Raw genomic sequence first — 14,594 nt, 5'->3', positions numbered from 1 at the left:
GTTTATTTACTTTAAAAGTAGTTATGAATTGTTTTTTCAGGATGTGTTAGGAAATTGGCAAGGAATCTTCACTATTCAGCTGGTAATCATCTATGATCCTCTAAAATTGATATTTCTTTCTCATGTGCATATGCTCTATACCTCTTTAGAAAATTTGCGTGGTGATTTATTTCTTTTTAATATTGCTTGTATGTTTATTTCATGGTTTGTTTATGTATGGACATGACTATAGTATGCAACTGTGTTCTTTGTGCTTATATGATATTAGATTCGAGTTGAAAGTCGTTTCAAATCCTACATAAAGAGTATGGATAAATCATGGATCACAAGTGAGGCTAGGTACAAAGCAACTTTTCATAGCAACTCTTATGTTATTCTATAGTTATATTGATATGTAACATAGGAACTGTATGTAGGGAGACAAAGGTTTATAAACAAGGGGTGAATGGTTTTCTAGCTTTTGCATTTAGACATTCGGCAATAGGAAACAAGATACTATGCCCTTGCAAGAAGTGTGTTAACTCATTTTGGAGAGAGGCCGGTGAAGTGCGAGAACACTTGATATGTGATGGTTTTCTAAAAGGGTACACAACATGGACCTTACATGGAGAAGCTTCGTCCTCTTATGTGAATCATGGTAACAATGGTGATGAGTTTAGCGAGCATCCTACAGAAGATGATGCAATATCTGAGTTGTTAAAGGATTTAGCTTGTGGTTTAGATGATGGAGGGGATATGGAGGATGATGGGTCTTTTGAAGAACCTAATGAAGACACAGTAGCCATTCGTAAGCTAGCAGAAGACAATAGTCAAGAATTATATCCGGGTTGTCAAAACTACTCAAAGCTATGTTTCCTAGTTCGTTTGCTTCACATCAAACTTCTTGGAGGATGGACAGATAGAAGTTTTGATTTGTTGGTAGATTTACTTGTTGATGCACTACCTAAGGGTTCAGCACTTCCTAGAAACTTTCATGAAGCAAAGAAAGTGGTCAAATCTGTAGGAGTCGGGTACACTACAATTCATGCATGTGAAAATGATTGCATTCTATTTTGGAAGGAGCATAAAAAACTTGATTCATGCTCGGTATGTAGTGTCTCACGTTGGAAATCAGAAAAGAAGAGTCTAGATGGGAAACGTGAGTACAAAGTTCCTAGGAAGGTGCTTCGTTATTTCCCTATTAAAAAAGACTCCAAAGATTGTTTGTTTCTTCTAAATTTGCAAGTCTCACAAGGTGGCATGATGAAGATAGAGTAAAAGATGGTTTGCTTAGGCATCCTGCCGATTCACCCTTGTGGAAAGATATTGATCAAAAGTATCCAGAATTTGCTATGGATAGTCGTAATATCCGCCTAGCATTTACTACAGATGGTTTCAATCCATATAGGACAATGAATGTTAGTTATAGTATTTGGCCTGGCATATTGATTCCACTCAACTTTCCACCATCAATGTGCATGAAGGATTCAAATTTTATCTTGTCTGTCTTAATTCCTGGTCGATCTTCTGCGGGTAGTGATATGGACGTTTATTTTCAGCCCCTTGTCTATGATCTGCTTGATATGTTTGTTAATGGTGTGAAGACCTATGATGCCTCAAAGGGTGAATATTTTCAGTTGCGTGTTGCAATAATTTGGACCATCACTGATTTCCCTGGTCTAGGCAGTGTATCCGGATTTGTCACCTCTGGTGAAGCAGCGTGTCCTGATTGCCACTCATTGATTTGTTCTCTCAGACTTGGAAATGGTAGCAAGTCTTGCTACATGGGACATCGTAGGTTCTTACATCCAAACCACCCATTTAGGTCTGATGTTGATTCATTTGGTGAAAGTGAGTTGAGGCCAGCACCTACTCCTCTTTCAGGAGAGGAAATTTTAGATTGTACAAAAAATTTGAGAACAATTTATGGCAAGAAGTCATCAGGTAAGCCAATAAGGAATCAGAAACGCAAGGATGGGAAACCATTAGTCTTTTTGAAAAGGAGACCTATTTGGTTCACTCTTCCATATTGGAAGGACTTGAAAATTCGATATAATTTTGATGTCATGCACATAGAGAAGAATGTGTGTGAAAATATAATTAATACTTTGTTGGACATTGCTGGAAAATCTAAGGATAATCTGAATGCTCGCTTGGATCTTCAAGCTTTAGGTATTAGAAGCGACCTTCATCCTATTGAACTAGAAGCTAATCAATTTTATTTGCCTCCTGCACCCTACTCAATGAGCTCTGTTGAGAAGAAATTGTTTTGTCAAGTATTAAAAGGGGTCAAGTTTCCTGATGGATATGCCGCTGATATACGACATAATGTTCTTGTCAATGAAAAAAAGATAGTTAATCTTAATACTCATGGCAACCACATTCTTCTACAAGATTTACTGCCACTTGCTATCCGGAGAGTTCTCCCTCAAGAAGTTAGTGCTGTGCTGATTCGTTTAAGCATGTTCTTTAGAAAATTGTACTCTCCTGTTATTCGAATAAGTGACATGCAAAGGTTAGAATCTGAGATAGCTGAAATCTTGAGCCTTTTAGAGATTATTTTCCCTCCATCATTTTTTACCATTAATGTACATTTGATGGTACATCTTCCTACCCAAGCAAGAGTGGCAGGCCCAATCCATTTTCGAAGCATGTGGCCGGTGGAGAGGTAATTTTCTTTGGTATATTACATAGCAAACAAATAACGATATAATTTTTCAATAACATGATGAGTGATGTCGTTTACATGTATAGGTTTCTAAAAAAATGCAAGGGCTATGTGCGTACAAAAAGTCACCCGGAAGGATCAATTATGGAGGGTTCTTTGTTTGATGAGGCTCTCACGCTTTGTTCTCGGTATTTACAAGATGAGACCCACTTCAACCATAGAGTTAGAAATCGCTTACCAACACAAATTTGTGTTACAACTCCATTCTTTCACAAAATTGGTCGAGCATTGGCTGGAAAGTGTGTTGTCAATTTAGATCACAAGACATGGCTTCAAGCACATAGATATGTCCTTTTCAACTATTACAACATAGAAACATATTTAAAGTAAGCTATCTAACTCAACGAGTATCGTGTGATTATTTACTCTTCGTTTTGCTCAATACCATACTTCAAAGAAAATTCATGTTGGCCATTTCAGCAAACATGCTCAATACCTCTCCTCAATTGGTGTTCGAAATCAGCGTGAGATCAACCACATGCAACATAAAACCTTCCATGAGTGGTTCAGGTTACATGTAAGTATAAAAGGAGAATTGAATTTACAATCTCATAAAGTTTTTCACTTTAACAATAGTATTGGTACCACAGGTTGAGGAAACATGTGAGGAGGCCTCAGGAGAGATCAAAATTTTAGCTAAGGGACCAATGATGATTGCACATCAGTATAAGAGCTACTCAATAAATGGATTCAACTTCCATACACAGTCATATGATGAGAATAGGTCTGTCCAAAGTAGTGGGGTAGTGTTAGCTGCTGAGACAACTCATTTCGAAAGAGGAAATGATGACAACCATACTATAGGGAAAAACATCTTTTATGGTATCATAAAAGAAATTCTTGAACTCAACTACCACCACAAAGGAAATATTGTGCTTTTCAAGTGTGATTGGGTTGATAACCGTGTAAACAACAAATGGGTTCGAACGGATCAATTTGGAATCACCACAGTGAATTTCAAACATTTATTCAATACTGGTGAAAAGATCTCGGATGAACCTTTCATATTAGCATCACAGGCAACGCAAGTTTACTATGTTGCTGATCCAATTGATACTGAATGGGTTGCTGTTGTTCAGCCAAAACCGCGAGATTTGTATGGAAGTGATGTTGATTATGGTATCATTGATGATGAAAATGATGTAGTTCCGCCAATCCTTGATCTGCAATCTAATGTATTCGAAAGTCTTATTGTTGGATGTGTCCCATGTGCTAGAACAGATATAGATGGTGTCATCGTTAGTGGAGTAAAACAAGGAAAAAAATCTAGAAAGTAAGTTTGATGATTCCATGTTTGATGATCTTTTTTAATATATGCATGCACTTGTTGTTTGAGTATAAATAGCTAATCTCATCGTTTGAGTATAAATAGTTAATCTCATTGTTTGAATAAGTTTGATGATTCCATGTTTGATGATATTTCAGGAAAAAAAATGGCAAGCGCAAGAGAAAGCAATAAAGATGGTTCATGTAGTGAATACGAGCAGCTGAAGCAAGAAAATATTGAAAGAAATAAAAGGAGGTTGGCATCTCTTAACATCCCTGAAATCGTCAAGAGTATGGAGCACCAAGGTCCATCCAAAAAAATTTCAAAGGTTGGCATCTCTTAACTGAATTTCAGTTTATACAGTTTTGTTCTCACCGACTGCTGATTGTTGCTATTGCAAATAAATTCCGAAGTCTGAATAAGCTCAGTTAGTGTTGTCGCGTTTCAGAGTATGGACACTAACGATATTTATCTTCAATAAACACTGCTATTTGAATTAGCCACGCTATAATTTTAATCATGTCTCACAGCAAATGTCATCATAAAGGAATGTTCACTAGGTTGGGACATATTGAAATGCATGGTGGATGGTTCACTTAGCGTTAGACATTGGATAGGGAAATGTAGTAGGCCATGAACTTGTTCTCCTGTACTTACAATTCCGTTTCCATATATGCATTTCTATCTGAATTACTTTTTGTCGCGTTTCTGTTTCATACAATTCCGTTTCCATATATAGCGTTTCTGAGTCGCTAATTCCGTTTCCATATATGCAATTCCGCCGCACCATACTAGCTGATCATACAGGCTGCGGAACACTAACAGAAACTAGATGGGAACTCAGTAACTTCCCAGAAACATACTAGCTGGGAACTCAGTAACTTCCCAGAAGTCTGGGAACAGCGACGAGTTTCTGACCTCAGTAATTTTCTAGTGTTCCCAGTTTCTGAACTCAGTAATTTCCTAATTTCCTAGTGACCTCAGTAGTTTCTGACCTCAGTAATTTTCTGACCTCAGTAATTTCCTAGTGTTCCTAGAAGTCTGGGAACAGCGACACGTTGGATCCACAGCTGAGAAGGAGGCACTAGCTGGGAACTCAGTAACTTCCTAGTGTTCCCAGACTTCATACCATCGCCCAGTTCAAGAACTCAGTAACTTCCCAGAACTCAGTAACTTCCCAGTAACTTCCCAGAACTCAGTAACTTCCCAGAACTCAGCTGGGAGCACAAACACTAACAGAAATACTAACAGATTGGGAGCACAAATACTAGCTGGGAGCACAAACACTAACAGAAACAAATACACAGAACATACTGTCATTACAGTCAAGTCTGGGAGCACTAGGAGGAGCACAAATACTATTACAGACTGGGAGCACTACTACAAATACACAGTCACATACTAGGAGGAACACAAATACTATTACAGACTGGGAGCACTAGGAGGAGCACAAATACACAGTGACATACTAGGGGGAGAGAGACGAATGGGGGGAGATAAGTATAACAAAATTAAGAACAGCACAGATAGCCATCTACAGAAAATTGATATGCCATGTTACATTTTCTGTAGATGGCTTAGCATGTTACATTTTTTATAGCACTTGCAGATTGCTGTTTCAGTTTCAGTTTTATATAGCAGTTTTCAGTGTATCATTTTCAGTGTATAGCATGTTTCAGTTTTATATAGCAGTTTTATATAGCACTTGCAGATGGCTTAGCACATTTTCTGTGTATCATCTGTTTCAGTTTCAGTTTCAGTTTCAGTTTCACTTGCACATTTTCTGTAGATGCTACATTTCAGTGTGTATTTATATAGCAGTTTCAGTTTTATAGCAGTTTTAGTTCTAGCAGTTTTAGTGTGTATTTATATTGCTGAATCCATTTGCTTGTAGAAAAAACAGAAGACAAGTGTTCCAACAACTAAACCTCCAAACTTGCGACCAAGGCCGCAAAGACAAAGTGTTCCAACAACTAAACCTCCAAACTTGCGACCAAGGCCACAAAGACAAAATGCTCAACCTCAAGACGAACAAGCGATTGCTGATTTGCAGACGGTGGGAGATTTTCTCACCGACAATGGTGATGACTCATAATCCTCATATTTATATATCATGTATATCATTTAGTACATGCAACTTCTTTTAACAGTTACCAATGTGTGCTTTTCATTTGCTTAAGTTGAAGTTACCGAGGATGATCCAATCAATGCTACAAAAAAGAGGCCTGCAAGGGGCATAACTAAGATGGAGGGAATATTCTCAAGGTCACCTGAAATGCCAAAAATCAAAATTTTACTCAATGATCGAGGTCAGCCTATTGGTAAAAGTGCTAGACAACTTTCAAGTGCTATTGGGTGTCAAGTTAGAAAGAAATTGTCTATTGCTACCACGGACTGGAGGCTTGTTGATATTAACAAGAAGTATGAGCTGTGGGAGGATATAAAGACATATTATGATGTAGATGATGCTGCCTTAAACTGGGTGATGCGCACAGCTGGAAAGAAGTGGAAGCAATTTAAAGCATCCATAAAGCAACGATACTTCAATCCTGAATTGTCTATAAAAGAAATTCCAGAATGTCCTGATAAGAGGGTTAATGATGATGATTGGCACTCTATGTACAACTATTGGATGTCTTCTGAATTTCAGGTAAGCTCTACACTTTAGTTCTAATAAAGCAACCATACTTCAATCCTGTAACACATATTTTTTATTCTATTTTTAGGATCGCTCAGAAAAGGCTAAAATAAATCGACAAAAGCTAAAGATGCACCATACAGCCGGCAGTGTGAGCTATGCATGTTCAGAATATGATTTGGTAATGTTCTTTGTATTTTACTATCTCTATTCATGATTACATCCTGCTGCTCCACATTAGATGTATTTTACTACTAGTGCTGCTGTCTTGTGTTCCTTGTGCTGTTGTAGTCCAGCTTTCACCACTTGACTACTTGTGCTACTGTGCTGTTTTCCTCAGAACTCACTCCTAAACCACCTGTTGTAGTCCAGCTTTAACCAAAGATGATTCCTTGCTGTTTTCAATGAACTCACTTGATAATCATTCATTGTTTACTAAAATGTGGGCACCAAATAACAAAGTATGTTTGCAGGCTGTGAAACTAGGACGTCCTCCACGAAGAGATGAAAACTTTATCCAAACCCATACAAGAAAAAATGGAGTTCCTACAGAACAGGCAAAACCAATAATTGTAAGGCTTTGTTGTTAATTTTTAGTACAATATGCATTTCTATCTGAATTACTTTTTATGATGTGAATCATCTTTAATTCTCTATAGGACCAACTTAATGATGTTGTTGGAGTATATCCAGAGTTAAAGGACCGGTCAATTCAAGAGGGTGATGTATTCTCTGTTGTTTGTGGAACGAAAGAGCCAAAAGGATATGTTCGTGTTTTGGGTTTAGGCCCTACTCCTCAAGATATTGGCACTCCAGGGTTGAAGTCTTATACTGCAACAAGACTACAAATGGAGATTCTTGCTCGTACAAAGGTTCAAAGTGAGAAGGCTGCTTTAGAACAGCGTGTACTTGAGCTACAGACTCAAATTGAGCAAAGGGCTCAACCAGACCGGGCAAGTGAAGAGCCCACGTCACATCGCGGCTCTACTTCATTTCAACATAAGGTATTCAATATTTTCATTCATGCTCTTTATCCTAATTTTCTAGATTTCTTGTACTATGCTATGAAATTGTGTTTCTTAAGGTGATGAGGAACAAGTTTGCTGCTGAGGATGAGGAAGACAATGAAGAATATTGTGCTTCTGAAGATGAGAAATTAGATGATGAGGATGATCAAATATTTCATCAGATGCAAGGTGCAAACTCACCAAGATCTACAAGGCACTTTGCTGAAGCTTCACACTCTAAACATGATGATCTTGTAATGCTCTCATTCATTTCATACATTTTCTAACCTTTATTTTCATAAACCCTCAAAAACATTGAAGTGAATTATTCTTAATCATTTGCACCAGGTTGGAAAAGATGTCATATTATATGCTATGTTGAGATCTGATTTGCCTGTGGCTAAAGGGACAATTGTTTCAACTAAACCAAGCACAACAGTTGGAGGCCAGATCCTTGGAAGGCAATATTGTGAAGTTATTGTAACTTGTGTGCTAAAACGAGATACAATTTTGCCTCGCCCTTGTGCCAATGTGGAAACTATGGCTGATGCTTACATGATGTCAGTTGCATGGCCGTACAAGAAAGTAAGTCTATATCTTATCGTTTTTATGTTTAGATTTATATGAGCCATCAACTTAATGATGATTAACCTTGATTGCACCAGCTGAAGTTGGTGCATAAGGCTGCAACACCGTCTACTGAAGGTAGACAAGGCATCAAAACTGTATTTTTATTTGCAAATGTAGCAACAATATACTAATTTGATGTATTTTTTTCTAGGGTGTTCTGGACAAAGAAAGCTTGTACCTTAAAACAGGAGGATACAAGAAGCTGGAGTGGTTGTCTGAAGGTTTTTGAACTGCCTGAAGTATTAGTGTAGCTTTGGTGCTTTTGTGACTGATCAGCTCTGGAGCAGCTAGAGTGATGTAGTTGTGGGCTTTTGAACAATAGCTAGAGTGATATGAAACATTAGTGATGTAGTTGTGGGCTTTTGAACTGCTTCAAGCTGGAGTGATGTCGCTGCGGTGCTTTTGTGACTGATTATCTCTGGAGCTTTTGTGAATAATCTAGCTAGCTATCTGTAAATGATCTAGTTGTGAATGATATTATAATTGTGATGCTTTTGTCATATAATTGTGGTGCTTTTGTGTTTATGTGATGGATCTATGACTGTGGTATACTGTTGTGTATGTCTTTATGATTTGTGTATAAAAATCTGTGATTTGTGGTGCTTAATTAAATGCATATTATTATTAATAAAAACTGTAGAAACCGTGACTTTCTGTTGGTTGCTAAATGTATAGTATGACGATTGACGGTTGGTTGCTAAATCTACAGTACAGCCACTCACGGTCGGTCGCTAAATATACAATATTAGCAACGGACGGTCGGTCGCTAAAAAGATGTCGGTCGCTAAAGCCTTTAGCGACGGCACTTACAGCGACCATCCTTATGGGTCGCTAAAGGTTTTTAGCGACCAACCGTAGGTCGCTGAAGGCCGTTTTAGCAACCAACCGTAGGTCGCTGTAAGTGAACCGTCGTGTAGTGAGAGCATGGTATGAATGCCTAAGAGATTTCCTTATAGCTAATGGCTTCAAAGTCGGCAAGGCCGATCCTACTTTATTCACTAAAACTCTTGACAATGATTTGTTTGTATGCCAAATTTATGTTGATGATATTATATTTGGGTCTACTAACGAATCTACATGTGAAGAATTTAGTAGGATCATGACACAAAAATTCGAGATGTCGATGATGGGGGAGTTGCAGTATTTTCTAGGATTCCAAGTCAAGCAACTCCAAGAAGGCACCTTCATTAGCCAAACGAAGTATACTCAAGACATTCTAACCAAGTTTGGAATGAAGGATGCTAAGCCCATCAAGACACCCATGGGAACCAATGGGCATCTCGACCTCGACACGGGAGGTAAATCCGTCGATCAAAAGGTATACCGGTGATGATAGGTTCATTACTCTATTTATGTGCATCTCGACCGGACATTATGCTTTCCGTTTGCATGTGTGCAACATTCCAATCCGACCCTAAGGAATCTCACCTTACGGTCGTAAAACGAATCTTGAGATATTTGGCTTATACTCCTAAGTTTGGGGTTTGGTACCCTCGGGGATCCACATTTGATTTGATTGGTTATTCGGATGCCGACTGGGCGGGGTGTAAGATTAATAGAAAAAGCACATCGGGGACTTGCCAGTTCTTGGGAAGATCCTTGGTGTCTTGGGCTTCAAAGAAGCAAAATTCCGTAGCTCTTTCTACCACCGAAGCCGAGTACATTGTCGCAGGCCATTGTTGCGCGCAATTGCTTTGGATGAGGCAAACCCTGCGGGACTACGGTTACAAATTAACCAAAGTCCCTTTGCTATGTGATAATGAGAGTGCAATCAAGATGGCGGATAATCCCGTCAAGCATAGCCGCACTAAACACATAGCCATTCGGTATCATTTTCTTAGGGATCACCAACAAAAGGGAGATATCGAGATTTCTTACATTAACACTAAAGATCAATTAGCTGATATCTTTACCAAGCCACTTGATGAACAAACTTTCAACAAACTTAGGCATGAGCTAAATATTCTTGATTCCAGGAACTTCTTTTGTTGATTTGCACACATAGCTCATTTATATACCTTGATCATGTCTCTTTCATATGCCATGACTAATGTGTTTTCAAGTCTATTTCAAACCAAGTCATAGGTATATTGAAAGGGAATTGGAGTCTTCGGCGAAGACAAAAGGCTTCCACTCCGCAACTCATTCTCGCCGTCGCTCCGCGCATCTCTCCATCTTTTTGGAGAGAGTTCAAAGCAAAAGGACTTCGTCTTTGGTACAATCTTCACTCATTTATTTATGACCAAAGGGGAAGAAAGTACTTTAAGGGCTCTAATGATTCCGTTTTTGGTGCTTCATGCCAAAGGGGGAGAGAATAAGAGCCCAAAGCAAAAGGACCACCACCACTTTCAAAAATTTTAGTTTATCTTCGAATTGATATCTTACTTGTGATATAATTTCAAATTGGTATACCCTTTTCAAAATTAATATCAAAACCCTCTTGAACACTAAGAGGAGGATTTCATTTAGGGGGAGTTTTGTTTAGTCAAAGGAAAAGCATTTGAAACAGGGGGAGAAAATTTCAAATCTTGAAAATGCTTCGTAAAATCTTATTCATTTACCTTTGACTATTTGCAAAAGAACTTTGAAAAGGATTTACAAAAGAATTTGCAAAAACAAAATCTGTGGTGCAAGCGTGGTCCAAAATGTTAAAAATGAAGAAACAATCCATGCATATCTCGTAAGTATTTATATTGGCTCAATTCCAAGCAACCTTTGCACTTACATTATGCAAACTAGTTCAATTATGCACTTCTATATTTGCTTTGGTTTGTGTTGGCATCCATCACCAAAAAGGGGGAGATTGAAAGGGAATTAGGCTTACACCTAGTTCCTAAATAATTTTGGTGGTTGAAATGCCCAACACAAATAATTGGACTAACTAGTTTGCTCTAGTGTATAAGTTATACAGGTGCCAAAGGTTCACAACAAGCCAATTAAAAAGACCAATGTTGGGTTCAAAATAGAGAGCTAAAGGCATCCCGAAAGGCTCCCTGGTCTGGCGCACCGGACTGTCCGGTGTGCCACCGGACAGTGTCCGGTGCACCAGGGGACTTCACGCTGAACTCCTCAGCCTCGGGAATTTTCAGAGCCGGCGTGCTATAATTCACCGGACTGTCCGGTGTACACCGGACAGTGTCCGGTGCTCCAAGAGGACGCGGCTCTGGAACTTGGCAGCCTCGGGAATTCGTAACAGCTGCTCCGCTATAATTCACCGGACATGTCCGGTGTACACCGGACTGTCCGGTGTAACTGTGGGGCAACGGCTATTTCGGCGCCAATGGCTACCTGCAACGCATTTATTGCGCGCCAGCGCGCGCAGAAGTCAGGCACGCCCATACTGGCGCACCGGACACTCAACAGTACATGTCCGGTGCGCCACCGGACATATAGGCGGGCCCAGAAGTCAGAACTCCAACGGTCGGAACCCAACGGTTTTGGTGACGTGGCTGGCGCACCGGACATGTCCGGTGTGCACCGGACTGTCCGGTGCACCATACGGCAGACAGCCCCACCAAACGGCTAGTTTGGTGGTTGGGGCTATAAATACCCCCAACCACCCACCATTCATTGCATCCAAGTTTTCCACTTCTCAACCACTTACAAGAGCTAGGCATTCAATTCTAGACACACCCAAGTGATCAAATCCTCTCCAATTCCACACAAGGCTTTAGTGATTAGCGAGAGAGATTTGTCGTGTTCTTTTGAGCTCTTGCGCTTGGATTGCTTCTTTTCTTTCTCACTTGTTCTTATGATCAAAACTCCATTGTAATCAAGGCAAGAGGCACCAATTGTGTGGTGGCCCTTGCGGGGAAGTTTTGTTCCCGGTTTTGATTTGAGAAGAGAAGCTCACTCGGTCGGAGGGACCGTTTGAGAGAGGGAAAGGGTTGAAAGAGACCCGGTCTTTGTGACCACCTCAACGGGGAGTAGGTTTGCGAGAACCGAACCTCGGTAAAACAAATCCTTGTGTCACACTCCTTATTTGCTTGAGATTTGTTTTGCACCCTCTCTCGCGGACTCATTTTTATTTCTAACGCTAACCCGTCTTGTAGTTGTGTTTATATTTGTAAATTTCAGTTTCGCCCTATTCACGCCCCCCCTCTAGGCGACTATCAGAACTCACTAGTCTAGATGAAGATAGATTCGAAGTCAAAATCACCCTATCACCATCCACTAAGCCTACTTATGCATACTAGATGGCAAATTTGTGGGTGATCATATCCGTGTGGTTAGAGATTTCCCGGATGTCTTTCCGAAAGAGTTGCCTGGGATGCCTCTGGATAGGGAAGTTGAGTTTGTTATTGACCTCTTACTTGGGACCGCTCCTATTTCTAAACATCACTATAGAATGTTAGTAGAGGAACTGAAAGAGCTTAAGAAGCAATTGAAGGAGCTACAGAATTCGGGGTATATTCGCCCTAGTTCCTCACCTTGGAGCGCGTCGGTCCTGTTTGTTCAGAAGAAAGATCAATAATAAAGGGAACACGTAGCAGGTTCTCTCCTCTAGTGGGACTTTGTAAATGCCTCACAGTGTACCCTCGTCTACTCACCTTGGTAGTGTTTAAGGGTTTGATCAACCCGAGGCGACAAAGGGAACACGTCTTGTGGGTAAACATGTGCATCCTCTGTAGAGTGTAAAATTGGTATATCAGTCGTGCTCGCGGTCAAAGAGCGACTCAGGACTCTCGCATGATTAACTTATTAATTTGCCATATGCATCACATTGTGGTTTTATTATTAATTTTGATCTATTACTTTATTGGGACGGTATTTACTTATACTTAATAACTGCTAATAAAATTTGATCAACATATTAAAAGCAATGTTTTGCCTTAATCATTATTTGTTGATCAGCCTGACACTATACATGAGCCCCCACCCTAAGTAAGATCATACACATTTTCCCCACACTTGTTGAGCGATGAACTTTTGTGAGCTCACTCTTGCGATAAAACTCTTCCCCCATAGGTGAAGAGCAGGTGGCCCTGAAGGAAGACTACTACGAGGAGTTCGACGAGGTCTAGGAGTCGTCTCTCAGTCGACTTAATGCCGTCAAGGAAATACTATTAGTTCACTTTATTTATTATCAATTATTTTGTAAGACGTTCTCGTTATGTAATAATGTTTGTGACATTTATCCTTATACACTTGGTCATTGTATGTGTTGTTCTTCTTTGGCGCACATATGAGCACCCGGGTTACCCCTTAAATCTAGGTGTGACACTTGAACATCATAAATCAAGGGATTACTTTTTCAATGTGTACACGAAAAATATGGTATGTGGTACACTGGTGAATGCGCTCTAGGTTTGAGGGTGAAAATCTTCAGTTTTGAGTGTAAAATCCTCAATTTTGACCGTAAATACCAAGTCACCATAAGAGACGTTGCTAACTCTGATGTGTTGTATTCATGATCGTAAAAATCCTAAAGTTTAAACATAAATATTGTTAGATATAGCTTTAATGTTGATTCACTTTAGCCAACAACCCCCATTGTGAATTGAAGCACCCAATACTTAATCGTCTTTTAAATCATAAGATTCGACGCTATCCTAGATGGTATGTTGATTCTAACTGTGCGTTTAATTTAGCTTTTTGAACCTACTTCTATTTTGAAAAAGCAGAAGCTGAAAAAAGGATCTAGTTTGTCTATATAGCTACTTTGAAAAGCAGTTTTTCTGTAGTACAAATCTGAAAGCAGTTTGTACCCTGCTTTTGCTGATTATTCTATTTCGTTATATTAATAAATAGATATAACAGATAGAAATTAAAATAGAATTAAAAATAATTAAGTTTTATAATAAATGAAAAATATATTTTTAATAAAAATAAAAAATATAATTGTAAAATTGGTTTATTTGTAAAAGTATCACGAACACAAATGTGAAATGTGTTTTTGACTAGATATATTAAGAGATGTAGTTAAATAAATTGCATATAAACAATATACAGATTGTTTGCCATAGACAACTCACAGAAGTTTAAATCAAACAAGTTTTAGTTTTTTTCCCACATCAATTTTTTCACAGCGGACAACTAACAACTAAACCAAACGCACTATAAAGTTGCCTCCAACGGAGCACCTAAAGGCCATGCAAAGCTATTATGGTTGCTTATATTCAATGTAGCACCATGCATCTCTTATATTCACTGTAGCATCATGCATGTTTCATTCAACAGAGAACGCAAACAGAGCAGCCAAATTCTATAGCAAGTGAGGTTGTCTCCAGCAATCCTTGTTAAATGACCCTGTACTCTAAATTTAGCAGATAAGACGTACGCTATCTGCTCCAGCAGCAACCTGTAAGAGGAACTGTAAAATAGCGGATGGCTTCGACGAACGCT

General features: G+C 39.1%; 1 protein-coding gene across 1 annotated transcript; it reads left to right on the top strand.

Annotated features, from left to right (window-relative positions):
• The first annotated feature begins 3,416 nt into the window (after window positions 1-3,416).
• Window positions 3,417-8,747, top strand: LOC103626904 (uncharacterized). The gene is made up of 11 exons (XM_020537720.3): window positions 3,417-3,980; window positions 4,133-4,302; window positions 5,869-6,055; window positions 6,155-6,624; window positions 6,701-6,793; window positions 7,086-7,184; window positions 7,272-7,616; window positions 7,697-7,873; window positions 7,968-8,204; window positions 8,285-8,324; window positions 8,401-8,747. Exons 2-11 carry the CDS (start codon window positions 4,141-4,143, stop codon window positions 8,430-8,432), a joined length of 1,842 nt encoding a protein of 613 aa, XP_020393309.1. The 5' UTR covers window positions 3,417-3,980; window positions 4,133-4,140; the 3' UTR covers window positions 8,433-8,747.
• The last annotated feature ends 5,847 nt before the right edge of the window (window positions 8,748-14,594 follow it).

This window comes from Zea mays, chromosome 5 (genome assembly GCF_902167145.1).
Source record: "Zea mays cultivar B73 chromosome 5, Zm-B73-REFERENCE-NAM-5.0, whole genome shotgun sequence".
Taxonomy (NCBI): Eukaryota; Viridiplantae; Streptophyta; class Magnoliopsida; order Poales; family Poaceae; genus Zea; species Zea mays.
Note: the sequence above shows the minus strand (reverse complement) of the source record. Positions and strands in the feature narration are given on the sequence as shown.

Excerpts from the sequence above, each read along its gene's own strand:
- LOC103626904 (XM_020537720.3), top strand. The coding sequence starts at position 4,141 with ATGGCAAGCGCAAGAGAAAGCAATAAAGATGGTTCATGTAGTGAATAC. Across the intron at positions 6,056-6,154 it reads AGATTTTCTCACCGACAATG|TTGAAGTTACCGAGGATGAT; the intron begins GTGATGACTCAT and ends CATTTGCTTAAG. Across the intron at positions 7,617-7,696 it reads CTACTTCATTTCAACATAAG|GTGATGAGGAACAAGTTTGC; the intron begins GTATTCAATATT and ends GTGTTTCTTAAG.